A 25094-nucleotide genomic window follows, 5' to 3' on the forward strand; every position below is an offset into this window, starting at 1 on the left:
TCTTGCTACATTAATTAATGAAAAATACCATAATAGCTACAATAGGCAATACTTTCATTATAATCTGTAAAGCTTAGCTTGTTAGTGTTTTTTCAAGTTTCATATTTTTTCAGAATCAATTTTTATAGAAAACATCTGGGGCTTAGTGACTAGTTAGCTGTGTCACAAATACATGGAAGGGTTCACTATGCAGCAATATCTAAAGATGCCTTGGGAAGGAAATTAAGCTTTTTGATCTATTGTTTGGAAGTATTTTCCTGTGTTGCCATGGTATCAGTGGTAGCTATTTTAAGACACTGGCTGTGGAATATCTTTGAAAATATACCTAGGCTACACATAAATCATCTGTACTCTAATACCCTGAAACAGTGAGTAATCTTTTATATTTGAGTGGAACAGATACAAAGCCATAATGTTTGTGTAAGTAATCTTTAGAAAATTTGGTTTCGTAGTATTTGTCCTTTGAATCCACCTTACTCAAGGCTTTCCCATGTTTCACAATTCTGATAAAATTCTGTATGTGAATTTTGACTACCCTTTGCAACCCTTTTGGTTCCCTTAATTATGTTCAATAGCTTTTAATAGTCAAAGTTTATTCTGCAAAACTTTGCTGACTTCTTCCAGAGTGCCTTATTAAGAAGCTACTTTCCACAGCTTCCTGGAGGGCTTCAGAACTTCTCTACCCAGCAGCGACCTGACTTTGGAAATCCTTACACAATCTGGAATTAATGTTTTGTCGTACTTAAGGTAACCACAAAAAGAGTTTCTATCAGATAGCTATCACTGAAAGTATCTATACAACTACACCTATCTCTTATTTCAAATTGCAGAATCAAAAAATATGCTGAGTTGGAAGGGACCCAAAGGAACATCAAGATCACCTTTTAGCCCTGCATAGCACCATACCCAAGAATCACACCAGGTGCTTGAGAGTGTTGCCCAAACACTTCTCGAACTCTGTCAGGCTTAGTGCTGTGACCACATGTGTTGAGGACTGCACATGATCCAAAGTGTTAAAACTTCCCCCAGCAGGGGAGGTACCTGGGCATTTCCACCTGAACCAGAGCCTATATTAACCCTTTAAGTGTTTGTTTGATGGCTTCCCCCACCCCTGATGGATCACGACAGTGACCGTTACTTCAACCAATGGACATCTGAAGTGCAAAGTGCTCCTGAAGTGCAAAAATAATGCGTGGTGATATCTTTCCTATCTGCTAGCTACTCTTATAATTTCTTTCTCTTCCTTGTATATTTTCTTCAGTGATATTTTCATGCTTTTATAATGTCATATTACTATAGATAATAACCACAATGGCTACATTTCTATTGCAACCAAATTGTTCTAAATTATATATACCTCCACACACACATATATATACCTGTCATTCATTTCACTCTCTTCTGCCCCAAGGGATATATTAAAAAGAATCTCGGTTATCCCATCTCTGTGGTGGGTATTAACAGTAGCTCCAGAGCAAGAGCAACATTCATGTGTTTTTTCCTCAAAACAGAGGATATAATACTGGAGAATTTCACTGGTTTCTAGACTGGTACTGATGTATTTGGTGGTATGGAGGATGGAAATAAGAGAATCAGAACACAGAAACCCAGATTCCTTTTCAAGGAAAGTAAAATCTTTTTTTAAATATGTTAAATTTTCAGTTATTTGTTTAGGGATAATCATAGACCAGCTGGTACATTGCCCCAAAAATATGTTAGCTGAATGTAAGACAAAACAGCTCCCCAAAATCCTAAGAATATCTCCTGAACAGAGGACACAGAGTTTGTTTTAACCTAAAAATCATTAGTAAAGTGATTTTTTCCCAGAAAAACTGACATAATGGCTCACTATGTAAATATGTTTATGTAAAATGTCTCTGATAAATAATAAAATCCTTTCTACTCTGATGTGATTGACTACCCAATGCAGTAACGGAGAAGAAAACCCCCAAAGGAATCAATTATACTAACGGCTATGTATATTTTATCCATACAAGAATCTCTACATAAACAGACAATTCTCCTTACAGAGAGCCAAAGTAAAACTACTTAGAATTTTCCAAGAGCTGTCATATTATTTCTTATTAACTGAAACTTAGAATTTTGTACTGCTTATAAGAGCAGTGAAATTTAAAGACAGGTGTTAAAAGACATTGGCTTCAACTTTTTAAAACTGAGTTGAAATTTGATGTTACACAGCAATTCTTGGTTTTTTTAGCTACTAATAAATCAAAGCAAAGGCTTTCATGATCTTAACAATTCAAAATTATTCCCAGCATAATTGGAAATGTGGTCCCATTACAAAAATTTCCAGATGAATTCAGCTTATTTAGAGACACACAGAAGGACACTGTATACTGCTTGTATTATTATTCAAGATTGTGACTGCTGGCACCTACTTTATTCAGAAATGCTCACAAAGTATTCACAGCAGGTCCAACAGCAAACTGAATCAGCCAATCTTGCAAATCTGTACTATTTTTACAGTATGTGAGAAATGTAATGCATTATTCCCTGAAGTCATGTCAGAAACAAAAAAAAAAAAAAATCCCAAACTTGTGATAACCAAGGTAATTCAGTAGTCCAACAAAAACAACATAGTAACATTTTGTTGATATTTTGTCAACTCAACACCCCAGACTTACAAACACTATGTTAGGCATCATAACAGGTAAATTTTATTCCTATGAATACCAGTTAATTCCAGTTAATATGAAGTGAAAAAGTAATTTTTCACTGGCCTCAAACAAGACGGATCTTGGTATTAAATCTTACATGCCAAAGAACATACTGTCCAGCCATACCAAGTTATGGCAACCAGAAGTCCATTGCAGCTCCTCTGTGAGCTGGCTCCTCTGCTTCAGCTGTGCTTATGAGAACAACCCTCTGAGTTTACATTAAAGAAACAGCAAAGATGGAAAATGTGCTACTTTGGGGGCAAGAGCTTTGAGGTGGACTTGACACAACCTTGACTTTAAGGGTGCACACCTCAAGAGAACAAAAAACTTTTGAAGAGGACAAATGACATTTTAAAAACAGATTTTGAAAAACTTTGAGGCTACTCAGTCAATCCTTTATAACAGACCTTCCCACTGTGTCCTTGCAGGCAAGCCCTTGCTTACTGGACTGATTTCAAATGCGTAAGTGATTTCCTGTGTTGCAGCAAATTCTGCCCAATTCTCTTTGCTTCTTAAGAAAATCTGTCATTGCAGAGATGTAGCTCTAAACCTGCCTCCTAATATTCAAACTAGTCTCTCCACACAAAGCATCTACATGTCTCTGCCATCTCTGATTGATGCCTAGAGCAGCCAGTAGCTTTCCTAAGTTCAGTGTTAGAGCCTGGGCCAGCGAAGGACTATCTACAGCAGAGATTATATTGGCTGAAGTACCCCACAGGCCAACCAGAAATACACAACTGCATGTGGCCAGATGGGATGCATTTCAGGACCACATAACTCACCGGTGCCACATGAAGACCATACTCTATCATCTTTGACAGGTCATGTCCATCCTGATTACAGGAAACAGGTGAAAACAACACTCATCTTCACCTGAATAAACTCAGATAGTCTCAACAAGTTTATGGAGCACATTTTCCTGAAAACCATACCCAGGCCCATGAAGAGTAAGAAGAAGGTTGACAACAGCTAGCAGGAATTCATCAGGCACTGACAAACTACTGCCTTCTGTAAGGCAGTGTCTGGCTCCATGAACTAGGGGACAGCAGAGTCATAGTTTATCTTGATTTTATTAAATCTTTCAACAAGGTTTCCTTAGTATCTTTATAGACAAAAGGAAAAGATATGACTCAAACAGGTACATTCTAAAATAGGTAGAAAATTGACAGTAATCTGAAGCTTGACAGTGAAGCCTGCAGATTAAGGGATGTGATTATTCTCCATTTTTAGCACTTGTGAGAGTATCTGGAGTGTTTCTTTGGGCTCTTCAGCCCACCAGAATGACTGAAATGAATTTTTTAGTGGCAAGAGCACTAAAGGGCTTCAGAGAAGGTCAAGAAGGGATCTAACTGCTGTTTTTCTAAAGGAAAGACAACAAAAAGGATTAAGCTGGACTATTCCTGGCAGTGTAAAATAAAAAAGACAATAGATAATACACAATAGCTGCAAACCGTGAATGGATATGAAGGAAAGAAATTCATGCTGAGGGCAAATATTGAAATGGGCTACTGAATCATGTCCTTGGAGATAATCAAAACATGAATGGACAAGACCCAGAAATTATCTAAGCTGGCCCTGCTTTGTGCCATGATCTGGTCATGACCTTCAGAAGTTACTTACTACTTAAGTGCTATGATTTGGTCCATTCTGGAAGCAGTACTAAAATCCACTAGCTTCCGACAGCTGCAAGAAGAGTTCATTTACTGCTTGAATTGTTGGACCAATACCATCTGATAAGCGACAGAGTCCCCTAGCATCCTCCAGAATGCTTTGTCAGTTTGAAGTCCATGCATAGGAAATGCAAACACAAGATACAGTTTGAATTCTTTCCCATTTTCCATTTGAAGAAATCTTAACTCTTAGATATTGTCAGTCCTTGTTCTCTTAGCCCTTCACTGTACATTTAAGAACAAGCCATATGGTAGATGACTTAGTAGAGGAATGCAACAGCATTATACATTTTAGAATATGCACTCTCATAGTAAAAGAAAATAATTATTTTGAGCATTACTAGGACAATATATATACTATTTCCCAAAGAAAGTATACTGTAATTTCTTTTTGTTCTGTCCAAATGTTCTCCTCTGAGAATAATTTTGTCCTTCAAGCAGAGTAAAATCAATCCAACACACAATTTGATTTCATTTCCATACTGCTATGAAACTATAGTATCTCTTCTAACCATGCACATATATCTGTTTGTTTGAACTTTGAAAAGGTTATCACGCCTGATCCTTTGGGGGTGTCTGAGTTTATGCACTGGTCTACAAGAATTAATCCTATACAGCTAGCACAGGAAGCCATGTCCTCTTTGCAATAATAAGGAACAACCAAATGTTTCAGACACTCAGACTTAATGAGAAGTACCTGAAAAGCTGTTAATTTCTTAAAACTCTGATGTAAAAGTAATTGTATATTTTTTCTCTAATTGCATTTCTGTAGCACAGAAATTTCAATTGTATTTTCTTTTCCTTTCCTTTTGGAGTAAGCTGAAGAATTTTGAAATTACTAAGACTAATACACTGAAAAAAAACTCTTAAAACAGTTGTAGAGTTAATTAAAAACAACATGAAAAGATTATTAAAGTAAGAAGAGCTAGCATGTGTCATGGTCAGTGTGGAACTGTGCCGTGACTACTTAAGCAGCTAACTCTTAAAGAGCAATACCTGGGTCCCACACACATGCCTTCATGTCTGTGAAGTTCCCTGGAAGAACTGAAGCAAACCTTGCCAAGCCACCCCTTTCTCAGATTTACTGATATGATGATCAGGTCATAGCATTTCAGCAGATGGTCATTTAGACACCTCAGCTATGTACCATTTGTCTCAGGAAAGCCAGTTCCTTAAATATTTTTCATTATTCACAATTTCAAGTAAAAATACCAACTTTCTCCCTCCCTCCCATTTGTAGGAAAATTTGCCTATATTCTGAATCCTCAAATAATTTTCATGTTATCTTCCCATGAAAAACTCATGTATGTACTGTTTCATGATGGGCAAAGACTGGCACAGTACCCAGATGACTAGTTTTTTGAGTATTACCTCACATTACAAAATCTTAATTCTGCTCATTGTTGTGTATTTATAACTTAACATAATTGGATGTTGCATGCAGACAGCCGAGGACAAAATCTAGTACAAAATATTCCAAAAGGATGGAAACATACTGGACTAGAAGAGTCCAGTATAAATTTTTACAAATTTATAAGTGAGTTAATGAAATAAAATCAGCTGTAGTTATAACAACATAAAACCCCTATGCACTTATGTCCCTAATCTCAGTAAAAATATTAGGAGCATGAGCATAATGGAAAAGCAACAATGCATCTGGGAGTGAATGATCCTCATAAAGTAAATAAAACCAGTACTAAATAAGCCACTGGAAAGCAACAAACATAAGGAGCTTATTAATTAAAAGGTATAATACTCTTAACATGCAAACTGGCAGCCACAAGTTAAGCTCAGAAGAATTACCTTCTTGGTTTTCAAACTGTTCTGACAACAGATGGTAGCAGCAGCCCACACTGCAAACGGCTTTGATTTCAGGCTTGGCAGTAAAAATTCGTAGTGTATTTGCAGCAAGATCTCCACATGTATGTAGACCCACCATCATACAGTCCTAAGGAAAACAAAAAAACAAAAAAAAAAAAAAAAAAAAAAAAAAAAAAAAAAAAGAGAAGCAACAATAAATCATCTCCTTCATCAACTGAAAGAGCACAAATAAAAACAAACTCCAAAACCCAAACGTGGTGCAAATAGTGAGAAATAAGGTAGAAATACCCAACTCCATGAGGACTCCTGATGTTCTGTTCTAGAATTTTTCAATGCTAATCAAAGCTCTTCAGTGCTAAGAAAATATGGTGAAAACTAGCCATGATGCAGAAGTTCAAGACTATGAGTAACACAGCTGCATGGAATATCTACATGCTTACTGGGCACAGACCATTTTCTCTGTTCCTAGGTTTCCTGTTCTTGTTATTAGTACTACTGCTATTTTTCTTAGTAAAGATTCCTTCTGTAAATCTGGCTGGACCTAGCTAAGGCATTTCTGCTAGTTTAAGTTGTTGAAATCAAACCAATTTCCTAAATACAGTTATAAGGTGAAGAGCAGCTTTGTTATTTCCCAAACAGCAGTACTGACAGTTTTAGAGTATGCCTGCTACTATTCAACAACAAATGGGCATTCTCCTTCACAGCACAAAGTAAGAACTTCAGCTTCAGATACTCTGCTCTTCTGTCCATTCTATTTCCTACTCTCCTTTTTTTCTGCAACTTTGCTTTTGCCTCCATTTCTCCATGAAAATTCTCTCTCTTCTCACCATTCATAACAAGGTATTTCCCTTCTGACATTATTATTTGGGATCCACATGGCAAACATAGTGTTGCTTTGAATTCCAGACATATTTATTACTCATAGAATCATAAAGTCATTAGGGTTGAAAAGGACCTTAGAGATCACCTAGTTCCAACCCCCCTGCCCCACTAGACCAGGTTCCTCAAAGCCTCATCCAACCTGGCCTTCAACACTTCTAGTGGCATCCACAACTTCTTTAGGCCATTTTTTCCAGTGTCTCATCACCCTTACAGTAAAAAATTTCCTTTTAATATCTACCTAATCTAGATCTACCCTCCTTCATCTTAAGGCCATTCCCCCTTGTTATATCATTACATGCCCTCTTAAAAATTCTCTCTCCAGCCATCTTGTAAGGTCCCATTTAGGTTCTGGAAGGTGCTATAAAGCCTCCCCAGAGCCTTCACTTTTCCAGGTTATCAACAAGAAATTAGGCCAGGGTCACTCAACTGAGATACCTTTCTATAATCATTCTGATTTTATCTAATTCTCTCACCCACCTGTATTACATAGTGCATTCATGTCTGAAACAGTAAAACTTCTGCTTTCCTCTTTCATGTTCCCTGACAGTATTTTTTTATATCAAGAAAGGCAGTGATATAGGATTTCTTCCACCTTTAACATTTTACAAATTCCACACTAAGAGAATACAAGATCCAGCTGTGCAAATGTATAGGCATATGCTTCATCAAGAAACCCTGCTGCTCAGGGTGTCTTTTGCAGACAGACATGACTTTGATCCACATGTTCTCAGATACTCAGCTGCACTTATAGCTCAAGTTATAGGGCCATCATGCTCTTGAATCAGAGATTATTACACCCTGGAATAAAATAGTTTGGTTACTACTGAACACAGAGAAGTTTTTATAATTCCATAAAAGACTGAATGAACGTATGTTAGTTCAGGCATAAAAACTAAACATAAAACCTCAGAGTTTCTAGACTTGCGCCACTGGCAGCTGAACTTGGGCTTGTTTGTGTAAACACAAATCCTACCAGCTAGTAAATTACTAAATGAACTTTACAAAGTAATTCTGTAAAGTAAAAATAAAATAATTCTTTACAAAATCTTCATCTTGAGTACTACACACAATAAATTCTCCTGCTTTCCCAGTATGATGGAAAGTGTAAAAATATGCAACTTGAAAAAGTAAGAACTTTTAGGAAAAATGAAACTCCAATGCTTAATATATGCATCTACCTGGTAAATAATAATAAGCTCATAATAATTAGATTTTATCTATAATGACAGTTACAAAATAACTGAATATGTTGTTAACTTTGACAGCCAATTATTATCTACCTCATGAACTCTAAAGACTGATTCAAAAAAATCCCAACATATATATCAAAATAGAAATACAATCTTTATCTGGTAGACATACTTCTGCTACCTGGTTAAAAACCATTATTGGGTCAGAATATTCATTTACACCAGAAATAGTACTCTATGTACATTCAGCAAACATGTACATATTAAAATGGCAATATAAAGACAACAGACAATCTAAATACAGTAAATATTTAGCGGAAAATAACCTCCAGATCTGTTATGATGTCATTGAGTTCTGTTTCTGCAGTGATGCAAGAGGTCAATGGAAAATACAGGTTCGATTCACTTGACTTTCTTGCTTTAGTCTTGAGAGATGTCATTTTTCTTTGTACTTTTTCCTCTTCACAGAGCTCCCCACAGTTACAATGAGACGACGAAAAATCTTCTACAGCATCAACAGGAAGAACATTTAGAATAGAAAGAACATCCTCAGAAAGTTTGGTCTCATGAGATTGTGTCCCAGTCACTAAATCAGATTCAGTTTCTGTGTTGGTTTCAAGTGTAGCCATTTCTGTGAAGCCACAAGAAGAAACTAAATCTTGGATAATCACTTGGCCCTCATTTTGAAGACTGTTGGCATTATTTAAGAGCTCTTCATTGATTGTTTTACAATTAATTTCATTTTCCACTGGCCTGTCATTTGCCATTTCCAAACTCTGGCTTTTGAAGCTTTCTTTTCCTCGACTCTGATATGCTCTCCAGTGTTTCTTCAATTTTCTATTTCTTTCATGAGCACCATTTGTGTTGGAGCTTGAGGAGTCAATGCCATAAACTTCTAAGTTATATTGCATGGACAAAAAGGAACTCAGGTAGCCCTTCCCAGAACCTATATCAATCACCTAGATAATGGAGAAAATATAAAGGAAAATTGCTATATTAATGAGCAACAAGGCACAATTAAGTGCAAAATTATTCCCTAAAAATTTAAGCATGGATTGAATAGTTACAGTATTAGCATCATACCTCTCAATGCACATAGTTCTTTTGCTTTGTTGGTCTACCTTCTGACTTTAAAACACAGAATTAAGTTCTTAACTAATGTGCTCCAGAAAATAGACACTGCAATGTTTTTGCAATTCACATGCCCTGCTTCTTGTAAAGACTTTCAGTACATTTTTTGACACAAACCTTTCTTCTGCCAAAAAGAATAACCATAAACCACCAGCAATTCCACCTGCCCTTGCTAAACTGGGTCAGAGTTAGCAAATAAACAGTTCACAGTATTCAGCTTTAGGCACCTAATTCTCACACTGAGGAGCCTACAACCGGTACAGCAAAAAGCATCTTTAGTTTCAGTGCTTAATTTAATCCCTTCAGATATGACCTAAAGATGGGTGATATTGATACTCTTTTATGTCAGAATGCTTGTTTATTCTGCTTTCCCATTCTGTGAAAACAATCCATACAGATTTGTTTAACATGAGGATGCTTTTCTAATAAACAAAGGGGCTCATAAGCCACATGTACTTTCCACTGCCCATTCTGGAGGCAGGAGTAATAGGTACCAGTTCAATTTGTGTCATAGCTGATACCATGTGCTAGTTCAGTGACTGATGTAACTCAGGAAGGAAATACCCTTACAAAGTGTTAGCAGAAACAAGTGTAACCTGAGAGCTTTCAGTACATAATCACAGCTTTATATACTGCATGTTTTAATATGTAATAAATACATAAAACTATCTTTTATAAGAATTGGCAGAGTGACACTTCTTTAAGGAAAGAAAATTATAAGGGTCACTTCTGTCCAGTTATCTACCAAAAATAATATTGACTAGGTATAATGACTTCTTTGTAGATGTTCCCGGAAGTGTTTGATTCAAGAACATCTGTTTTGTTCTTGGGCTGTCACATGTTCATAATAAAGCTTACACTGATACTGCTAAACCTAAATTGCAGTATACACTAAATTGATGCATCTTAAACTCAACTGCATAGCTTTTTACCAGGTAAAACTATTCAATACAACAATATTCTTATTCAATGAGAAAGAAAGATTTAGTCATTATCTTAATAAAAAAGATTTGGACAGTCATGGAATTAGAAAGAAAAATCTGAGCCAATGTCACTAATGACTATAGAAAACAGTGGAGAATACTATTAGGTACAAATTGTTTACTCAGGTAGCACATGGCATTCTCATGGGTAGTCATCATGTGATATTGTGGAATATTTGCAATCTAGGCAAGCTACAACCATAGCATTTTTTTAAATTAATCTGTACAGGAATGAATTTAGTGAAATGGAATTTTTATAACAAGCATACTTTTTGAAATGTCTTTTATTTGTCACATTTATCACCAATATTCTGCTCTACTGAGCTGTAGTGAGGCCACACCTAGAGTGCTGTGCCTGGTACTGGGCAAGTCAGCACAGGAGAGACATGGAGCTCCTGGAGCACGTCAAGCAGTGGGCAACAAAGATCATGAGGGGCCTGGAGCATCTCTCTTATGAGGAAAGGCTGAGGGAGCTGGGCCTGTTCAACCTTGAAAGGAGATAATTGCAAGTATAAGTATGTGAAGGGAAGGTGTTAAGAGGATGTTTCCAGGCTCTTCTCGGTGGTGCCAAGCAATAGGACAAGAGGAAACGGGTGGAAACAGATGCACAGGAAGTTCCACCTGAATATGAGGAAGAACTTCTTTACTGTGCAGGTGACTGAGCACTGGAATAGATTGTCCAGAGAGCTTGTAGAGTCTCCCTCACTGGAGATATTAAGGAATAATCGGACACCATCCTATGCCATGTGCTCTAGGATGACCCTGCTTGAGCAGGAAGGTTGGACCAGGTGACCTACTGTGGTCCCTTGCAACCTGATCCATTCTGTGTTTCTGTCGTTTGAAATGAAAGAGAAATGTTGAAGGAATAACTTCACCCACCCTTTTATTTAACAGACATCACAATTATGTAGGATATGCGCACCTCCGCTTCAAGTTCTGAATTTTTTCAGTAAAAAGCAGCTTTTGGACCCAAGAGAGGGGTAGTGAATAATTCCTAAGTGTGACCCCTAGTGGCTGTAGAGACCAGCTGCAGCTTGCATAAAGTTTCTCAAGTAAATTGAAAATAGTAATGCATTGTTAAATTAGCACTGGGATTTAGAAACAAAAGGAAAAGTTGACTAAAAATAGCAAGCAATGATCTTGTGCTAAACAAATAGCCTGAATCAAATTATTCCCTACTTTACCTTCAATTGATTACATAGGGAAAGATAATAAGCAATCCATAGCATATCTGTCAAGCATGAACCTTTAAAATGAAATTTCCATGATATAATAAACTCCAAAGGTCTTGTCCACAGTGAGTTGGGTCCTATGTTTAAACACAGTTTCTGGCACAATCACGCATTCCAACATTTCCCAGCACCAAATCACAAATGTAATGGATGCTGAATGCAGAATTATATCATCCTTACATTATACACTCCAAGTCTTGCTGCACATACTGCAATTTCCAAGGAAAACTTTGACCAATACATTAAATAAAACAAATGTGCGCTTAAGCAAAGAGGAGTCAACACTGGCTTCTTTTCAGAGTTTAATCCAGTACTTATTTAAAAAAAAAACTTTCACTTATATGATAGGAACAGTGCTTAAAAGGGTCAGCAAACTACTGGAAAAAAAAAGCCCTTTCGTTATTTTGCTTTAATGTTTAAATTAAAATCATAAACCTAGAAGTGATTATAGTGGTAATAAAATTTTTGCTTTTATTCTTATTTTACTATTTACTATTGTACATCATAAACTACCAACAGAGAGCAATATCCTCTAGCACCCATTACACAACATGGGTATGGAGGTGAAATGGAGGGCATTTTTCAGGCTGTCAGTGATCTGTAATATCTGAAAATATCTCAGGACATGTGCTGTTGTAAAACATGTGTTGTGTTTTCATGGCTCTAGATTTTTAATTAAATGCTACATATATTTTGTTTTGCAAGAAGGATGGAAAAATTCAATAAGAAAAAAACTCCTAAAAATTTATAATTGCTACCTTTTTTTTTAAGTGGAAAGAAAACAAAAACAAAAGGAGTTGCTTTTTAAAGATTGAGAAGGAGACTTTTATTTTTTTTTATTTTCCAAAGTAACGGGAAAGCTCTTTTCATATATTAGGGATTTGTAACTTTGCACAAATAAAAGTGCAAAGTTTCATAGTGCAGAAGTGTTATAGTGTATGACTAAAAAGGGAAAAAGTTATTATAGAGCAGTCAGCATTTCATATTTAGTGATACACTGCAATAATATTTTTCATTTAATGTTATAACTTTTTCAAAAAATTAAACAGAAAATAATCCCATGTATAGAGATGCTCCAAGCTACCTGATAAAATTATTAATCCCTGGATGAAATTGCAGCATATTAACAGATACTTAGTAAGGATTGGTTTGTGATTTTATTAGTAACCGGTTACATCGAAACTTCAGTTAAGTTATTAAGATGGCTTTACTTTTTTTACTTTCTGAACAGGGCTTTTGCTTTCCTTTCATTCCTGAATCTCACAGGAACTATTTAAATCTCAATGGAAATGCTATATGAAACACCAATTTCCAGCAAATGCAGAAACCACTTACTACTGCACTGTAAGCAAACTATACCCTCCTACAGCTTTTTTAGTATATGAGTCTTCAACACTTAAACAACTAATATTTGCCTGAAACAAAAGGTAAGCAAGGCAAAAATCCATGCTCGTGACAGAATACAAAACATTCACAATTGTGCTGCTGGTGTATTTCTATTCTCTACAGAGCACACCCTTTGGAGCTGTGGAGGGCACCCACACTCATCACTGTGGCTGGCTCTTAAACGGCTGCTGGAGAGCCCACCTTCCATCGCTGTATGTGACCACATATGCTCACAAACTCATTGTGTCTCACCCAGTAATGTTTGGCCTTAATTAAAGCTCTCTATTTACTTGACAATCCCAGTTGTAAGAACACTGCCTAAAACATTGTCCTCATCAGCTGCTCCTCACAAAACAGATGGTCAGGACTGAGAATTCTGATCTCTGTTTCCAAGGATGCCACAAAGGCCTGACCCAAATCTATCAAGAGTACGGCATCATTTACCTATCTAAATTAAACTCAGTCTGAGCCAAATAACCTCCTAAGCAAAGTTCAGCTTCAGCAATTCAGAGCTGAATCCAAGTTTTGGGTGGGAGCAACAGCAACTTGGGATGCTGCAGGTACATTAATTTTAAACTATACTCATACATATTTACTTACAAAAAAGAATACTCAGAGAAAACACCCTCACCATAAAATCTGGGCAGGTACCTTATTAACCTTTGATTTTAAACAAATATAGTTTGTTCTCCACAAATCTTTGTGGGAATGAATATTAGCCTGGAGGATATAAGTCTCCATTTACAGTTACAGCCCCTTGCATGGAAAGCAAGGGCAGCTCAGATGTAGAAAGGAATCAAATGTCTGTTGAGATCCCCATGTCACCTCCAGTTTAAAGCAAGGATGAAGTTACATTGGCCACTTACCAGCATAAGAGAGATTAAAATGAATAAACAAACTCAGCTCACCTGAAAAATTTAGCCTTACCACAACACAGGCCTAAGGTATGGAATCTAACATAAGGTTTAACACTGAAAAAGCTTACAAAAAAGCATATGTATGTAAACTGAGGAAATTGTATTGGTGCATTTTGTCTAACAAAATGTGAAACATACTACTCAAAAATGTCAAGTATTGCTGGGGTGCTTGTGTTTTGTCAACAGATCCAAAAATAAACCTCCACAAGGTTTTACTGAAACAGTGATCTAGTGCACCGTGCAATCATAATTACATGTATATAAAAAAAAGGTTTAAGTTACAATCAAATTTGAGAAAGGAATCCTGCAATTCTTCACCACCCAAAGATAAACCTAGCATCTGATGTATAAAACAGCCAACTAATACAGTAATTTAATAAATAAAGCTTGGTGATAATGGTGTTGTTTGTCCAGACCTCATACATGTTCTACCAAATGTATTTCATACACACTCTTACCAAAATCTCTGCTTAATTTGGTCTCTCTTCAAACTAAAACATCATAACTAGTTTTACAATTTATAGAACTCAATCCATGTTAAATAAAGGTGAACAGTATTAAACAACAGAAAATAATTTAAATCTTGCATCAGAATAAGAGGAGCTTTCAAAATTTCTCAAGATATTCTGCCTTGGTCTCTTGCGTGACACCCTTGTGTGCATGACACAAGGCAACTCTCCTACTGACACATGTGCAAAACTACCAGCAATATAATACTGACAAACAAGGCAGGACTGGTCCAAAAAGCGGAACAGTTTTTAGTTTTTCAGCACATAGAGGATGATCATAACTTTTTAAAATTACTCATGATTATGAGTAACTGAAAGGCACTTCCTTTAGAACAATACATTTTTAAACAAAATTGTCCTTCAGTTTGGTCCCAACAGCTCTTCTTTAGTTCCAGTTATGTACAAGAAAAATAAGAACAGCAGTGACAGAATATCAAAGTGATGTATTTGTACACAACAAGGAGAGTAACTTGGAAGGTATCTGGTAACACAAAGTAAGAAATGCTTTCTCACCTGCTTTATCCCACAATAATTTGCTATGCCGTCTACCAGCTCTGACATCACCTTCACTTCATGTGATTTCTTATTATTCATAAACTCATCTGGTTTGATACCTGTATCAGATTAGGAAAATACACAGGTTAACACAGCCTGTAATAATAAGGATTTGTGATCAATCAGGAAAAAAAAAAAAGCTAATATATACTTCATTGTTAATATATTTTCAGGATAGTAATTTTTAATTAAAAACTCACTAAATTATTACAAGAGTAAACTTCTGAACTATGGATGAATTAGCAACATTCAACACCCTGTAAAACTCTGTTTTTTTTAAGATGTACCATATTTAATACCTGACCAGATATTAGACAATGGTTACAACTATAAAACTGTACTGCGGCGTTCTGCTGTCTCTCCTGACTCTGGAGCAGCCGCTGTGCGTGGCGGGGCACCGCGGCTCCTCCGATACTGGTCCCGCCGCTGTTCCCAGGTGCCGCGTGCTCCGGGAAGGTGGGTCAGCCGTTTCTACCGCTACGCGTGAGGAACCTCGATAAAGGGGGTGAAGGAAGGACCAAATTTCCTGCAGCAGGAGCTGAGAGCATTTTATTGGTGTGCTCCCAATTCCTGTATTGGGGAATATGGCCGCCCAGCCCCAACCACATGGGGCTTTTACTGGGGGTGGAGTGGGGGGGGGAGTGTCGCGTGTTCTGGGGAAGCCAATAGGGACGCAGTAGGGGACATCACCGGGGCCTGGGGCGGTCCCAGGGCGGTCCTGGGGCATGGCATGGCATAGGGGCATGGCAGGGGTGGCCCCGGGGCGGTCCTGGGGCTGCAGGGGTGTGGTGTGGAAGGCAGGAGCCAATGGGGAGGCAGCAGGGGCGGTGCCGGGGCCTGGGGCGGCCCCGGCTGCAGGGGAGGGGTAATGGCAGGAAAGGACCCACAGGAAGGGACAGGGGCGATGGGAGCCAGGCCCGCATGGTAAGGCAACCTGGGAACCAGCTACCACAGGGGGGAATACCCGGGGAATACACGGGGATACACAGAATCTGCTAATACACATCAGACCCCTGATCTAAACCCAAAGTCTGGGATGCAACACTGTACTATTTCTTCCTTTTCATTGAAAAATATTTATTTTGTCTCATTTATCATATTTACCTTTCGATAAATTAAATATAAGGGCAGAGACAATAAATAATCACATTGTATTGCTTGTTAATGCTGCAGATTTGCCGACAATATCAAGAGGGAGATATCTCTACTAAAAGTTATGAGCGGTCCTGGGAAAATTCAGAGCAAGATGAACTTTCCTTTTCTTTATTTATCCTATGGATTGGTTATAAAACAGTTACACCTTTATGGCAGAAAATCACTCATTTCAGTGTTGCTGGAGAATGTGTTAGTGAGATGGAGTCAACCTCCATCATGGGTTAACTGCCTGTGGAGAACACCAAGCACTCACTTGCTAACCTCTGTGCCACCCAGCCAAAGCAGGAGCTCAGAAGGCACTCCCCTGGGAAAGACCCACAGGTTTCTCTTAGGGGTCCAGTGCCGCAGTACACTTGGATCTAGTTAAATTGAGCATAAGTCTAAGTGATGGTAGAAGAAACTGGATCATTACTGATGAGATGCTTCTACATTTTTACATTTTCTACATGACTAGGCAGATTAATATAATTTCCCATTTTCTGCTTTATGCACAGTATGTATTCATCTATCCAGAAACTGATCATTAGGCAAAAACCATCTTGATCAGATCATGCTGGGAACGGAGCCAAGTGTGTTATTTCTTTAATAGAGAGTGGGGAATTGAAGTGAGCTATAAGAAACCCCCCAAGGGATCTGTCTATTTCTTAAACATCTGGGGTTTTTATAATAAACTGTTATGACAATACTTAAAATCGAATATAGACTCTATGAACTGACAAAAGGAAAAATAGACTAAAAGACTTAAACAGCTCTTTTAAGAGCTAAAAAGCTCTTAATTTGTAAGCATATCTAGTTAAAGAAAAACAGACAGGAAAAAAAATTAAAAAGAAAAAAGGTCTCTCTTTTTGTTTATATTTGAACATTTTTGTGTCTGGATAGGCTCATCAGAAAATGAAGCAGAATTGGAATGAGAAGAGGCATTTAACTTCTTGACAGAAATAAAAGTTGTTTTTTCTCCAAAGCAGCACTGTCACTTTGGACAATGACCACATACTGCACCTTTACTCTTTTCTCTATTATGAACTCAAAAGACTGAATGGGGTAATGCTGGGTAAAGTACTATGTCAAAGAGTACTTAATCCAAATTAAGTATTTCAAACATGGTAGAAATCCAGAACAATTACCTAACTTTAAAAAGCTGAGTTTCCAGATAGAAAAGGCATAATTTGTTTATATCTACATATATAGTTTATTTATCACCTTAGCTACTGCGGGGACTGCTGGGCTCCAGGACGGTTTGGATGGGTGGTGATGAGGGATCTCTGAAGCCAGGTCTTTAGAACATATGGTTTTTTGTAAAGGGTGAAGGGCCTTGCTTGGAGTTGCCAGCCGCAACTCGTGGCAGGCCCAGGGAGAGTGGGGGGAGAGAGAGAGAGGGAGAGAGAGAGAGAGGGTACCAGGTGGGTGTCCTAAAAGGAAGGTCCAAGAGAGCGTCCGGTCCCTCAGCCACACCTTATCAGGGGGCTTCAAGGTGGGCTGGGACAGGACTTGGGCCAATGGGGTTACAGCTACCTGATACTTCAAGGGAGGGTTACAGGTATGGGATGAACCATACATTGTGGGGTGATACAGAACATTCCATTTGACCTTTTAGATCATCAGAAAGGGGGATTGCTTTCAGCTTGGCTATATTATTGTTTTCGAGATGCTCAGTGATTAAGGTTTGGTATTTCAAACCTTGTTTTCATCTCAATATCTGTATTCTCTGATTCTTTTGCCAGGCCATCATATTTATAGGGCTTTGCTATTTCATCTTCCCCAACAGCTACGAAAGCTTCTTAAGCACTTTTTGACTTCTTTCCCTGCTTTCTGCAGGATAGCATACTGTTCATATTTCAGCTACGGGAAAACTATACTTTTTGGAGAAAATTACAGGTTTTAAAATAAATTTTATTTTCTCCGCTTTTTATGCAAAATTCTGATAGGTTTTAACATTATTCTGAAAAACAACCAGATATTACAAACTAATGCAAACAAATGTATGTGGGGATGGTCCCGGACAACTGAAAATTTCAATTAAAAAAAATACTAGTTTGACTCAAACTGTCTAAATTCTTTCTGCTATCAAAAAATTACTTTCTTGAAACAAATAATTATACATTTACATTTCCTTATTATGTGTGCAACTGATGCAGGCAGAACAAATACTAATTTCAAAAAACATCAGAAATTTAGAGAACCATCTCCCTCTGTGATGAAAAAAAGATAGTGTGGTTTCAAATACTTTACAGAAGTAGCTTGGATATGATGGAGTAACAGAAAGCTTCGTATTACCAGTTTTAGTTGGTAATGAAATGCTGCTCATTTCCATTGGGAATCCCTACCCTGAGTACCTGTATTCTATTTGAAGAACTGCTTTAACTCTGTAGTGCTGTTTACAGCTACATCTTTAGTTGTGAAGCTGAGCAAATTGAGGAGAGACTGTTTTTATATATGCTAACACAGATGTTTTTAAGATCTCCTATGGCAGGGTGCAGGGGTTTTATACCCCAGAGACATGTGGAAATTCACATACATCAGATAAAGAAGTATAAATCCATAGTCCACACCACACAACACCATCTGTACAGAAGTTTACCACGGTGATTTAACACCATGATCCAGAGTGAGGAACTGGACTAACCATACACTCAAAAAAACCTTTCTGAGGACAGTGATATTCCAGCACATGGAATTTAAAGATGGATTCATTAGTAGTCACTGCATGCTGTGATTATTACCGTGGTCATAAACACACTGCAAAGGTGGAGTACTCTCAGTGCAACCCTCACTTCTGGGTGGTTACAAAGCAAAGGGAACACCCTTCAGGCTCAGAAGTCCATACTGAGTAGCTGTGTCCACAACATGCTTAAAATGTTCGTGCTTCCCAGTTATACTCAGGAAGGATAGCAGTGTATCTACATTAAGATTGCAAAGATGCCAGAGAATTATGTAAGTATGCAAACTGTGGGAATAGGCTCAAAAGTCTGTTTGTCTTAGAAGAAGAAAATGTATTAAAAACATCTCAAATATAAATGGAATTATCCTGATGCATATTTTTCAGAATATAAGCAACACCATCATAAAGTTGCCAGTTTTCTCAGACTTGAATTTCTTTCAACTTGCAAGCTTTAGCATGTCAGGGAACAAACTTATCTTCTGAAATATAGAAATTAGTTTAAAATATTTAAAATAGCTCTAAGATCACAACTTTCATTTGGCAACTTTCACACAATGAATCCCTAAGTTGGTATTTTGCCTCTGCCAAATGATTACCAGGAACTTCAATTAAGTTAAGTGATATTTACTGCCAATTCAGCACAAAGGTTCTGAATTATAATTCTATCGTACAAATTTGGAACACATTATATTTTTCCCAAGAAGTACAACTCAGAAGTACTTCAAAAATACATAATCAGGCCCCAGTTACCCAACCAAGCAACACTCCTGCCACACAGAAAACAAAATATTCAGCAATTGCCTTATTCCTGATGCTCCATCCTGCATGACAAGAAGATGAAAGAATCCTCAAAGTTTTGGCTAAGAAAGTTAATCCACGTATGAACTCAAGTACAAGAAGGTAGAACTAGAGAATTACAGAAAATTAAGAGAAACATGGGGAATGAGATATAGTAAAAATGAAAATAGCTAAAAAGCTAGTGGGAAAGAAAAGCAGCATACAGTTGTCAAGGAAGAAAAAAGGGTTTCTGATGAACTAAGGGCATAAGGAAAGAAGCCAGAAAGTAAGAGGAATGCACTACAAATCATTAGGAGTATCTCAGCAATGGCATTCTAGTACTTCTAAAAAAATCCTGAGGAGCCAACCATGAAAAATGGCAAAATTGGAAAGAGATCACTGTATAAATTGGGAGAGATGTTGTATAATGGGGCTATCACTTAGGATAAGAAATGTCAGGATTTTTAATACATTCCAGAGATAAAAGGCACTAGGAGGCAAAGGTAGAGAGCTGCTCAGTCTTAAAAACTAATGAGAAATTTCAAAATATAGCGAGGCTGAGGACTCCATGAATAGCACATTTGCAGTGAAAATGACAGCACTCCAAGCAAGGATAAATGTTTATAATCTGATTTAAAAATTATAATCAGGGTAAGTGTCAAACTTAATGCCAGTTTAAGAGTGTTATAATTCAATTTCTTTAACTACAGAAAATGTAAAGGAAATTACTCTTGTTTTATCACATATAACTGGGATTAGTCCGAAAAATACAGAATTAATAAAATCTTTTTTTTTCTAAGACATCATATATTTGCCATATTTTAGGGTTATAATTCTAAGAAAAACATGAGTAGCAAGTATGATTCTTGCCACTTGGGGACAAGACAAAGAAAGTATTAACAGGGTATCTCACATAGTGATGTGCCAGCTTCTCTGTCCCATCCCTTTTAAAACTGAATCCCATGATGGGTCTATAGATACCAAATCCTCAAACTGTAGCAAGAGTTTTTTGTTTATCATTTCATAAACAAAGACAGTAAAGAAACTACCCAAGAACAAATTAAAATGGAAGTGAGGATCATGTAGGAAAAAACCCGCAAACAACAAACTACCCTCCAAAACCAAAACTCTCTTATAGTATTATAGTGACTAAGTAAACATTAAAATACAAATGTAAATATACCTGTGGCTCCTTCACTGTCTCCTTTCAGTGCTTCAAGCACATCTTCCAGTGGGGTACACACTCCAAGGTTGGACAAAGAATAATACTTAGCAGCCAGGGCAAACAAATGTACATCAATAAGTTTCTCAGAGTTTTCACAAAACACACTGGAAAAGATGTCATCATCTGCACATAAAAGAAAAGGAAAAGATTTTTGTAAGCAGTGCTTAACAGCTCTCTAATAGTGCTGACAGAGAACTATAGACAATAAATACTTAGTATCACACACAACTGGCCATTCATCTTGCTTCCCCTAAGTGGGAAAACTCATTATATTTTCTTCAGCTGTATTACCCCTCCAGAACAGAGGTCAAATTTTGCCCTTAGTTGAATCAGTGTAAATGTGACAAAATCTGTTGTTTCAGCAGACCTACTTCAGTATAATTGACAAGCTAATTCAGTCAACATTATCACTTCTCTTCTGTTTACAAACTTGCTCATTATACATGTCCTAGTCAGCCCAACCTGCCAATATATGCTGCTAGATTTTTTTTAAGGAATGCAGCTGTTTAGTATATGAAATGTATGGATTCACAATCACTCGATTCAAGTAATTTCCAAGTTCCTTTGTAACTGATGAACACTGGGAGAATGAAATTAAATTTTATTTCAAATCAGGTGTGGGCCAAAGTTAGATTCCAATGTGTATTTGGTTAGATTCATGATGAAATACTTCACTTTGGTATTGCTTAGTACTGAGTTTCAAAAATGTACATTTATTTTTAAGTGAAACATATTAGTATGAATAATTTATTAATTCTGAGATTGTTTTGAGTTGTCTAATTCCTCTCTATTTTACCTATAACTATTTGTGAATTCTACATAGTTTTGCAAATAATTTTTATATATTTGTAATTATTTTCAATATATAAATGCACCCAGTCCAGCAACCAAAATTTGCAAAAATTTGGAAAGAGTCTCCTGGTTTGTCTTTTGTGTTATAGGTAGATTTTGAGGAAGTACTTACCTAGCACAGTAGCTTTCCTGACTCTGGCATGACAATGGATACAGCTGTTTTGACTGACCTCAGCTTTAATGCTCTTGATTTCCTTGCATGACCACAATTAAAGGTAATGCATACATCACAATCCACTAAAAATAGTCCCAAACCATGTTAATTTTCATGATATGACTCTACAAGGGCACAAGCACAGCAAGCAAATTTTGTATCTAAGAAAGCATAAATATTCTCTAAGCTATGACCAGAATTAACATGGTTTTGTTGTCTGCACAGCACTTCTTACTCCTCTCTACTACAGAATATAAAAAGAAAGCCACATTTCTCCATAAATAACTTCCTTGTCTGAAAAAATTGTAGTTAGTTTAGTCTTCATGAAGGCTAAGATGGTAACAGGATATTAGAAAAGAGAAATAAAGACCACAGCTTTTAGGGAGAAGGGACAACTTTGCTTTCCAATGTCTCTTCTGTAAGATTTATCACAGGAAGGTAAGAAAACAGATGTGTTTTCACTTTTTCAGCAGCTGACATAAAATAATATTACTGTTCTTAAAAATATCACTTAACTGAAATCCAATGCAGCAACGCCCATGTTCTATAACACTCCTTAACTTGGTTATCTGGTGGAAGAACGTGATAGAACTAGCAGAATCTCATAAAAGATCACCCGTAGCAACACTCCCACCTAACTTAAATTGTTGTCCCAGCTTGACAACTAAAAAAAAAAGGAACCAACTGCATTAAGGCATCTGAAGCCTAACTTCAAACTACAGAATGGCAGTTGGTGAAATTTTCATTATTTATGAATATTAAAAACGTTGTCTATTCTGGATGCTCACAAGAGGAAATCTAGCTTGTCTTTAAACCAGTCAGTCTATACATTTGCAAACAAATCTTCAGAGGAAAGAAACACATGCCCCAAAGTTGGAATCACAGTACAAACAGTAAAATATGAAAATACTTAAACACAGATTTGTCTGGGCCTGTGTCCAATTTACAGCAATGACATGACAAACAAAATGCAATGTGGCAAGTGTCAGCTTTTTGATGTATTCGAATCAGTTTCTGAATCTAAAAAGGGGATCTTACATTTTTCTGCAGGGTACAAGTCAAAACAAGGGTTCCATCCTTCACATGGTTATTATAATGACATGACTTTGAACATGGAAGAGTAATTTCTGTTTATGTTGGGTTTCAAGATCTCTAATGGTCCATTTCTGATCCCTAACGTTATTGAGTTGCACTAATGCACTCAAATAAGCTATGACACTACATTTCTCTCTCAATTTTATTTTTACAGGCTAGCAGTGCATTAATTTGCAAATGTAAGTAGATGCTTGCAGGTATCTTCACTGAAAAACTCATATTCTACTACGAAGTATTTTCATCATATGACTGGATGGACAGACACCATGCAGTCAAATGAGTAAGGCATGAACCAACAAATCAAGGACATGCCCACTCCACTACAGTGCATTCTGTTAAATAGCATACTATAATTTTAAAGTCAGAAAAAAAGGGGGAATTCTTCCTTTTTTATTTTAATTAGCAGAAACCAAAGAAGAAATATCATATTTTAGCCACAGCATGAAAACTTCATACTCTTCAAAAAAGACATGCTTAATTTTAGACATAAATTGTTTTTTTGTTCCAGTAATTTCTGTATGAGATTCTGCAACATGCATTTTGAATGCAGATTATTAAATTATTATCCTGTTTTGAAATCTACAAAACAAAACTCTGCCTTCCTGATTCGCATGCTACTCTACAGGCCACCACTTCAGTGTTTGTTCATTCCATGGACTTTCCCATAGAAACAGGCTACATCAGAGTAATTTTCCTTTACTGTTTTCTTTATGATGATTGCATCTGATAATTAGTTTTGTTCCAGCCTCTATTTACATTCATTTTTATGTCCTGTTGCTCTGAATCAGTTCTGACTCTGACATTATTTATCAAGAACATTAAGCCTGTCCTTGCTGCTTCCCAACACTTTTGCTTGCTGACCACACCACTGTCTTGTTTCCATCTGGCTCTTGAAGGTAATTCATAATCCAGTGTCTTTTCCATGCACCAATAAACTTGGTGGGATTTTTCCCAAATAACTCAAACCTTTAAAAATGAGTCTTGCAGTTAATATTTTGAGAGGTCTTCAGATCCAACAAAGAAATGTTGATAGTGAAGTAGCAATTCACAGTTCTTCAATCTCTTTCTGAGTCCAAATCATTATCTTAGCTTGTCTTCTATGCCAGAAAACACATGCTACTCTCTGTGGAACCTTCTCTTACACTCTACACACTTTCCTGCCTCGAGTGCCATTTAAAGTAGGATTTCAGAGCTAAAGCAATGTGACAGTTATCTACTCTCCATATGCTTTGGCACGACACCACCTTTTCTCAGCTAAGTGCTTTGTCAGAGATTTCACCTTGGATTTGAAAATGATCTCTCTGCTTGGGCTCAGTCCCCCCAGATACCACTGCTTTCAGATGCTTTATCTTCATTTCTGTGCCCTGCCTGAAGGAGCATTATCGGTGTATTTCCCTCCTACTCGGACTACGGCACATTGAGCAGCACAGCAGCCTAGCTGGCTTCCTCTTCAGTCACGTAAAAATTACTGAAAATATGAAGTGCTTCTTAAATAGATCTCGTCAGAAATAAAGCAGCTGCTTTCCTGTGCCAGACACACTGACTATTACAGATACACAGGAAAACAGTGTTTAAGCCTTTTCCAGCTGTCCTCCGCATCTCCAGTTTCAACACCCGGAGGACTTTTAACTGTTACATCTTTCCACTCGTGGAGGTTTTTAGTATGTTTTGTTTGATTTGGGTTTTTATTCATTTTAATTGCGTTCTTCAGGGGCAATCAGAGTGAATGAATCTGACAGTTTGGAGTTTCGTTTCGTTTCCAAACGAACAGGATGAAATTGACGACATGAGACGACCGTCACAAGCGCCACTACCGCGAGCCCCGGCAGTAGAATTCCCAGACCGGCTGCGCTCCCTCTGAAGCGGGGCGGGTCCGAACGCGTCCCGTTCTCCCGGCACGGCCGAGTGGCTCCCGCGGCCCCCGCGCCCCCGGCCCCACTCACCACACGGAGCCGCCGCGGCGCCCGAGCCCGCCGCCCGGGGGCGCGCCAGAGGCCCGGCCACGCGCAGCGCCTCGAGCACGGCGTCGGGGCTCGGCGCCACGAGGCGCTGCCAGAGCCCGCACGTGAAGAACTCCACAGTGTGCGCGCGGCACAGCGGCAGCGCGCGCCGCACGAATCGCGCCGCGCTACGCAGCGCCCGCGCCGCTGCCGCCGGGGGCAGCTGGGCCGGCAGCGCGCGCGACGGCCGCGACATGGCCCCGCGCGCGGCCCGTCGGCGCCG

At 37.8% G+C, this 25094-nt stretch overlaps 1 protein-coding gene across 3 annotated transcripts in view; it reads right to left on the reverse strand.

Moving 5' to 3' along the window:
- Positions 1 to 25067, reverse strand: part of METTL25 (methyltransferase like 25) — a 47156-nt gene extending 22089 nt beyond the window's left edge. For all 3 annotated transcript variants that reach the window (XM_053942311.1, XM_053942310.1, XM_053942309.1), the window contains exons 1-5: positions 24815 to 25067; positions 20729 to 20893; positions 14913 to 15013; positions 8568 to 9200; positions 6152 to 6296 (exon numbers count right to left, since the gene is read on the reverse strand). In XM_053942311.1, the coding sequence (XP_053798286.1) occupies positions 6152 to 6296; positions 8568 to 9200; positions 14913 to 15013; positions 20729 to 20893; positions 24815 to 25067 (1297 nt within the window). The remainder of the gene's footprint in view (positions 1 to 6151; positions 6297 to 8567; positions 9201 to 14912; positions 15014 to 20728; positions 20894 to 24814) is intronic.
- Positions 25068 to 25094: the final 27 nt, after the last annotated feature.

This window comes from Vidua chalybeata, chromosome 5, assembly GCF_026979565.1.
Source record: "Vidua chalybeata isolate OUT-0048 chromosome 5, bVidCha1 merged haplotype, whole genome shotgun sequence".
Lineage (NCBI taxonomy): Eukaryota > Metazoa > Chordata > Aves > Passeriformes > Viduidae > Vidua > Vidua chalybeata.